Source organism: Myxine glutinosa, chromosome 9 (assembly GCF_964187855.1).
Source record: "Myxine glutinosa chromosome 9, kmMyxGlut1.1, whole genome shotgun sequence".
In the NCBI taxonomy this organism is placed as follows: domain Eukaryota; kingdom Metazoa; phylum Chordata; class Myxini; order Myxiniformes; family Myxinidae; genus Myxine; species Myxine glutinosa.
Window position 1 is genome coordinate 97276352 of NC_136269.1, and position 7672 is coordinate 97284023.

Below are 7672 nucleotides of genomic sequence, written 5' to 3' on the forward strand. Positions count from 1 at the left end.
TTGGAGAATTTTATAAGTTAAAAAATAGTTTTACATTTACCCAAGCCAATGCTAAAACTCTTTATCAACTCGGTTTCTTTACATTTCTCTGGCATTGTATGAAAATGCCTGTTAAAGCTACCATGGTCATGTGAATTTTAATTTGGAAATTGATTGGAAGGTTGGGTTGTTAGTAAAGATGCTGTTCTACACCATGTTTGGAAATAGATATCTGGTGGAGTTGGGAATGAAAAGTCATGGATGGTATTTGGGTTATTTTTTGTTTGTTTTGTTTGGTTTTTGTAGTTTTAGACAATTAGGATTGCAGTTGGATATATCTTGGAAGGCACATATCGATTCCTCAAAAGTATTCTCATGTGAAAGTTTGTATCTTAACAATACGATTAATGAGAAAGTGTTCACCTACAGTACCTGTAATTGACATGAAATCGCTGATCACCGGGAAGGATTGTCCACACCTGAAAGAAAGGGCAGTCAAGCAGAACAAGGTACTTGTCATCCTATACAATTTATTAGCAAATAACCTGTCCGTAATTCTCCCACTTGTATTAGACCCCTATCAGGACGGGAATATAGGCTTGCTCTCCGTCTGTCTGTCCGTCCGTCCCACCTGTGGTTTTCTGCACTTTTTTCCATACCCTTTAACATATCCATCTGGAACTTGGTACAAGGCATTGTTATGATAAGTTACAGAACAGGTTTGAGTGTTGAGGCATTTCACCAATTTTTCACGGAGTTATGCCCTTTGTAAACTTAGAAAATATCGCATATTATACATGGATCAGTTTTCAGCTGCCCTGACTCCACCAACTGCTTTACACCCATTGGCTGGACATCTGGCCAGACTCAACCCCAAATGAAGCAGCATAGATTGGTAGGTCTCGGGCCTTAGGCCTAGGTGTTAATCCATGGCCCAGTGCAATTCGAATGATCCCAGGTATATAACAATGATGTATTATATATGCACATAAGCCATACACATATTTTTGCTTCGTGTACTTACATCGGGTTATTTTTTTATTATTTTCGGCACCGAACGCGGCATTATACACCACCTAAATAAAGGGATGTGTTCACTGGTGCAAAGTTTTACTGGAAGCCAGGTGCGAGACGAATAGCTCCCAAGAGCCAAAACGAGCACGATGAAGATGTTGTTTGGTGTGGAATGCCAGCGATGGTCCACCTCCTCAACCAGGCCTCGTGAACCCCTTTGTCCTTTAAGCAAGGCCTCATGGGAGTGCCCTCCATCCTCTTCTTCCACACTCCACCAACACAGGATGAACCCAGCTTTGGTCAATCCAAGAGACAAAGCAATTAGTCCACTCTAAAATTAGTCCACTTCACTTACAACTTCATGATCAGTTTGCCTGTCCTCCTTTCACACAAGGCTTTTGTGATCTCTGGTCTGAATGATGTGGCCTCTTCTTCTTCTTCATCTCCAGGTCTCAAGCGAGATCTCTCTCATTGTTCCCTCCTCCTGGGTGGAGTCCTCTGCTCAGGTCGTCACACCCACAGAGGCGGCGCCCATAAAAATAATTGCAGGATGGCACTTCCATCTCCAGAGCATATTACGCCACCATGACTGACACACAATGGCCAGACATATTGTGATGGCCAGACAGATGTATGTCTCCCTCATGAGAAGTTCTCGCCGACATATTAAGGTCTATCCTGTCTATAAATTACATACGCTGCCTTGTCAGCGTCACGTGTAACAAACGACTTAACCTGACAGGTCCCTGCTACATGGCAATCTAACCGCCACTCAAAACACACGGACCATACTACACTTACCACAGTCTAACTATGAACCAAGTTTGTTTGTTTTTGTTTGTTCTTTTTTTGTTGTTGTTGTTTACTTTGTTACCTGTCATCCATTGCTGGTGTGTATGTAGTTTTGGATTCTCCAGTTACTTGTATAATTCCCTTTGTAGACTGACAGATTGTTATTTGTTTGGATGATGGAGCATGTGTGTTACTGCTTTGCACGGGTGTTTGGGTGTGCAGGAAGTCGCTGAAGTGTCCTTCTCTATCCTGTACGACACTGATGCGACTCTCAACTTCGTAGCGAGAACTAAAGAAGACGTAAGTTTGCCTGTCGTGCATTTGCTTTTCAGTCACTGTGACTAGCCTGAAAACTCAGCTCATTATTACGGGGGAGTCAAAACTACTTTGTAAATACATTAACGTAAATGAACATCTCTTTTCCATTTTTATCTTGCCAAAACGAAGTTTTTGCAAGATGTATCAGTCAGCTTGTATGTTTGTTTGTTTGTTTTTTTGTTTTTTTGTTTTTTTGTTTGTGGTTAATCATTTTTTTTTCACGTTTAGATCACTCTGTAGACCACAGTTATTATTGGAAACTCCTGTAACTTCGCATATCAGAGTCCTATAGAGATACCCTTCAGCACACAAAATTTTGAAGGTCAAGGTCAAAGGTCAAGGTCACTTTGCGGTCAATCATGGAGGTCAACGAAACCCTTATTTTTTTGAGTAACTTTGATCGGATCGTCTCCAAACTTCATGGGAATCTAGTATATGGTCCGGCGCTCAGCTGATTAGTTTTTGGTGGCGATCGGCCTTGACCTTCATGGTTAGCGCTGGAGGTCGAAAATTATTGACCCCAAGGTCAAATTACGAAACCCTTATTTTTTGAGTAACTTTGATCTTATGATCTCCAAACTTGGTGGGTATATAGGGTGTGGTATGGCGCTCAGTTGATTAGTTTTTGGTGTCGATCGGCCTTGACCTTCAAGGTCATTTTGAAGGTCATTCAATTTTGACCAAAAGGTAAAATTTTCAAGTTTCAGTTACCATATCGAGTAGTACCTCAAATTGAAGCCCTTGTTGAGTGCTTTCCAAACATATAACTAGTTTGACAATGTGACGTCATTTGACGGCGTTATGACGAAAAAACTGCACTTTTCATGTATATTGTATTGCTTTAGTTCGCATTGTTTAGGTCACTCTGTAGAGCACAGTTCCCTTTGGAAACTCTTGTAAGTTCGCATATCAGAGTCTTTTAGAGATACCCTTTAGCACACAAATTTTTGAAGGTCAAGGTCAAAGGTCAAGGTCACTTTGCGGTCAATCATGGAGGTCAACGAAACCCTTATTTTTTGAGTAACTTTGATCGGATCGTCTCCAAACTTCATGGGAATCTAGTATATGGTCCGGCGCTCAGCTGATTAGTTTTTGGTGGCGATCGGCCTTGACCTTCATGGTTAGCGCTGGAGGTCGAAAATTATTGACCCCAAGGTCAAATTTTGAAATCGTAGGTACCATATCGAGTAATACCTCATATGAATGCCCTTGATGAGTGCTTCCCAGATCTGTAAACAGTTTGACGCTATGACGTCATTTGATGACGTCATGACGAAAAAACGGAATTTTCATGAAAAAATTATTTCCTCAGTTCTCATCAAAATCTTTCAATATTTCATGTGCGTTGGTCATGAAGACATACTATTCACCATACGAAATTATTAAGGTCAAGGTCAAATGGCAAGATACGGTTCACCCTGTGGGTGACATATGTTCATTTTCTTCTCTCTCGATTTCATTTCAGTTATGCATGTGGACAGATGGTCTCAACGCGCTGATGGGTAAGCCCATGAGCAGTGACATGACGCATGCTGATCTTGAAATGCTCATCAGCATGGAAATGAAGTTGCGCCTCCTTGATCTCGAAAACATCACTATCCCAGAAACGGCGCCCCCTGTGCCCAATGAACCGAGTAACTACAACTTCACCTACAACTTCAGCTGAGCTCTTCACCCAGTCATCTTCATAACGCCTGTTAATGTTTATATTTTGAGCAAATCACCAGCAAATTTGACCTTTTTCCCAAATTGATTTTGACAGACAAAATATCCTCAAGAAAAGTGAGCAGTTGTATAAAGGCATGTTGAAAATTGATTGTGAACCACCTGGAGCGTTAAAACGTAGGTGAAACGAAATTTAGTTTTCAAAGTAAATATTAATATCAAAAAATTATAACTATATTGGGGCATCCTTTCATATATGCCACTAATGTAGGTCGGGTCCTTTTTTTATTTCATTGTTACCTTTTTCTTGATTGCTCTCAAGGAGTGCCATAAGCTGTGATGTCATTGGAAAGCGCTGGGAGGGATGGATGTTAACTGTCAGTTAGCCAAGTAAGCATTGTAGATGAGACAAAGGAATGCAAGTGCACCGATTTCAAATATTGTCTGATAAATCATTTTAACAGTTATTACCTTGGCATCTAAACAAAGAATACAAATAGAGATGATAATGCATCAAATGGTTATTGTTGTGACTGTTTTGTATTGCAGAGCGTTAAATAGGCCAGGATGACAATCTGATGGTAATAAACAAGATTAGAAGCATTGCGCAGTATTATACTTGCTGAAAATAAGGTAAAATTTTAACAGAAATTAATAAATAACATCTTATAGCGTTCCCAGAAACTGTACCAACAGACAATTATTTGCGAAGTTGGGAGTTAATGAATGAATATAAATGAATGATCGTTTTAAGGCCATTTTCCCCGCTCGAGCGGGGGTTAGCCTTGCGGGCCCCATGACAATCATGGTTCCCTGTTTGAGGCAATGTTTTTATGGCCGGATGCCCTTCCTGACGCCAACCCTTGGTCGCCTTTTACGATGCACAGGGATACGGTGTACCTATTCTAATCGGGGTACACACCGTGATCATTCATCCCAGCAAGCTGGTACTCAATTTGCCGACCTCGGAAGGATGACAGGCTGAGTCAACCCCCCTGGCGTTAATTCAGCGATCGATCGGGATTCGAACTCAGGATCCTAGGATCCCAAGCCGTCACCCTAACCGCTAAGCCAACACCAGGCTAGAAAACCAAAATTAGCAATTTGAAAGGCTATTTTGTAAAGCCAGTTGCAGATGGTGTAATAACCCATTTTAAGCATTTACAAACGGATTCTGGTTTTAAAATATATTATACAAATCTATAAATCACTTCCTTTTTCTGCACAAGCCAAGAATGACACTCACTGCTAAGAAAAATGCTGAGAGTAATTTGTGTCAAAAATGTGACATTGGGACATTTGATCACATGATCCAGAGCACAGCTAGTACTTGATTGCTTTGGGCATAGGTGGGGGGTGGGTGGGGGGGAGGGGAGGAGGGAGGAGAGGAGGAATTATGTAGGCCGAAAATATGCCAAAGAAATATTTCGCACCAAAATTGAATAGTCATTAAAACGATCCGTTTTGGTCTACTGCAGGATCATTTCCACTTAACCCATGATTGCAGGGGGGCTTTTTATACACGCCATGCTCCCCAAGGACAGAATGGTGAGAGTTGCATGAATTTGGAATTTGTTCAGGGCCCTGGCGATACATCACAAAAGAAACCATGGGTCACCTGGTTTAACGTTTATCCGAGGACTGCACACATTGATACAACACCCTGCCCATGAAACACCAATCCGATAGCTCATAGTCGAGTTGGGAATCAAACCCAGACCAGACATCTTGGAGGCAAGTGACCACTGCGCCATCCTACCAGATGACCAAAATTGCACATTGCCCGTCAATAAAGCACTTTCAAGTTGGAAGTTATGAGAATTAAAGTTGGAAGTTATGAGAATTAAGCAAGCCAAGCCAAAATCTGAAATAAAATCATTGGACATACGATGTTGGACACGATAGATGAATCGCCATCCCAAATCATGTGCATCTGTGGGACTATGAAAGTAAATCTTAAGAAGCGGGTGATTGAAAATGTGCGGATTGCAATGCAAGCTGCTCACCTCGTGGCAATTAATATTACGGCCTGTGCATTGGAGCTTGTCGGAATATAAATGCGTGCGGCTTGTACAGAAACGCTCCACCTGCCCTTCAAGGTGAGCGTTGGTGTTAAACCTGAACATCCTTGATGATTTAATCATGCGTTGGTGGGACAGCATAGTGCATGGAGCATTTCACGCGACCCACATTTAATGTGCCAGTGCATGTAGCAACATGCTGTGAATTATTTTGGTACTTTTTATTATTCCTTTTTCGAATAATCTTTTTTTCTTGTAAATACTTTCAAAGAAGATTCGATCACTTTTTTCGCTATTTTTTCTTCTTTTTTTCCTTCCTTATTATTTTAAACATCACATTCCATCCTTTTGCTTCATATTAAATGCTGTTGAAACTAGTTCGTTGAAAAAGATGAGGTGTCTTTTAAAACACGGAAGTGTACTTGTTTTTTTTTTTTTGGTTGCTTTTTGTGGAAACAGTTCAGAACATGGTGACAGTTTTCCTCAAAATGCAAAATGCAAATTGTGCTTCTGTTGGTTGATAAGGGACTTTTTAGCCTTGTATTTGATATCCGCCTTGAATTTCCTGCACCCCCCCCCCCTCCCTCCACCCCCAAATAGTTATTCAATATTGCTTGTCTTGTTGGTTTCCGCCCTCCCTCCATTTTTTTTAGGTTTACTCGTAACAAGTTTGTTTAACTTGGTTGTGACCTCATTTTCTCTCCACTTGGTTTCATTATTCGAAATGGACAAAATGGTTCTGAAGTTGTCTGAGATCTGAGTTGTTTATTTTTTTTATCCCTTAGTTATTGAGAAACATTCCTTTATATAACTGTATTAAATTAGATTTTCAATTATGTTTCTCACACAAGATAGTAATTACAGCCAAACTCTCACTTTGTAAGTATACTGTACTTAAACATTTTATATAATTATCCTTACTATCATAGGTGCAATACAAAATTATAGGGAGAGTCGATTTATTCCTCATTCTGCACCTACACTCACTTTTCTCCTTTTGGAATGCTCAATAAGTCGGTGCACACCTTCAAAGTAAAGGTGGGGGTATATATAGGGGAGAGGGGTGATGGTTCTTCACCAGTGCTAATCATGCAGCCAATAAGTTGCAAAAAAATGGTGGGTCGACCAAACCACGGACCTTGGGTCATACACTGTGCCCAATAATGCTTTTTATTGATATATATATATATATATATATATATATATATATATATATATATATATATATATATATATATATGTATATATATACATATATATATACATATATATACATATATATATATATATATATATATGTATATATATATATATATATATATATATATATATATATATATATATATATATATATATATATATATATATATATATATATATATATATGTGTGTTTATATATATATATATATATATATATATATGTGTGTTTATATATATATATATATATATATATATATGTGTGTTTATATATATATATATATATATATATATGTGTGTTTATATATATATATATATATATATATATATATATATATATATATATACATATATATATATATATATATATATATATAAGTGTGTTTATATATATATATATATACTGTATATATATATATATATATATATATATATATATATATATATATATATATATATATATATATATATATATATATATATATATATATATATATACAGTATATATATATATATATATATATATATATATATATATATATATATATACTGTATATATATATATATATATACACAGTCATGTGAAAAAGTAAGTACATCCCATGTAAAGTTTTGAATTTTTCAACATATTTCAACATTCAGTTATTTGATCTTCATTTCAACATTCAGTTATTTGATCTTCATT

General features: G+C 37.7%; 1 protein-coding gene across 3 annotated transcripts in view; it reads left to right on the forward strand.

Annotated features, from left to right (window-relative positions):
• Positions 1-4371, forward strand: part of LOC137435204 (engulfment and cell motility protein 1) — a 143596-nt gene extending 139225 nt beyond the window's left edge. For all 3 annotated transcript variants that reach the window (XM_068128778.2, XM_068128779.2, XM_068128781.2), the window contains 3 exons: positions 409-488; positions 2008-2085; positions 3569-4371. In XM_068128778.2, coding sequence (XP_067984879.1) covers positions 409-488; positions 2008-2085; positions 3569-3769 — 359 coding nt within the window. In that variant the 3' untranslated portion in view covers positions 3770-4371. The remainder of the gene's footprint in view (positions 1-408; positions 489-2007; positions 2086-3568) is intronic.
• The last annotated feature ends 3301 nt before the right edge of the window (positions 4372-7672 follow it).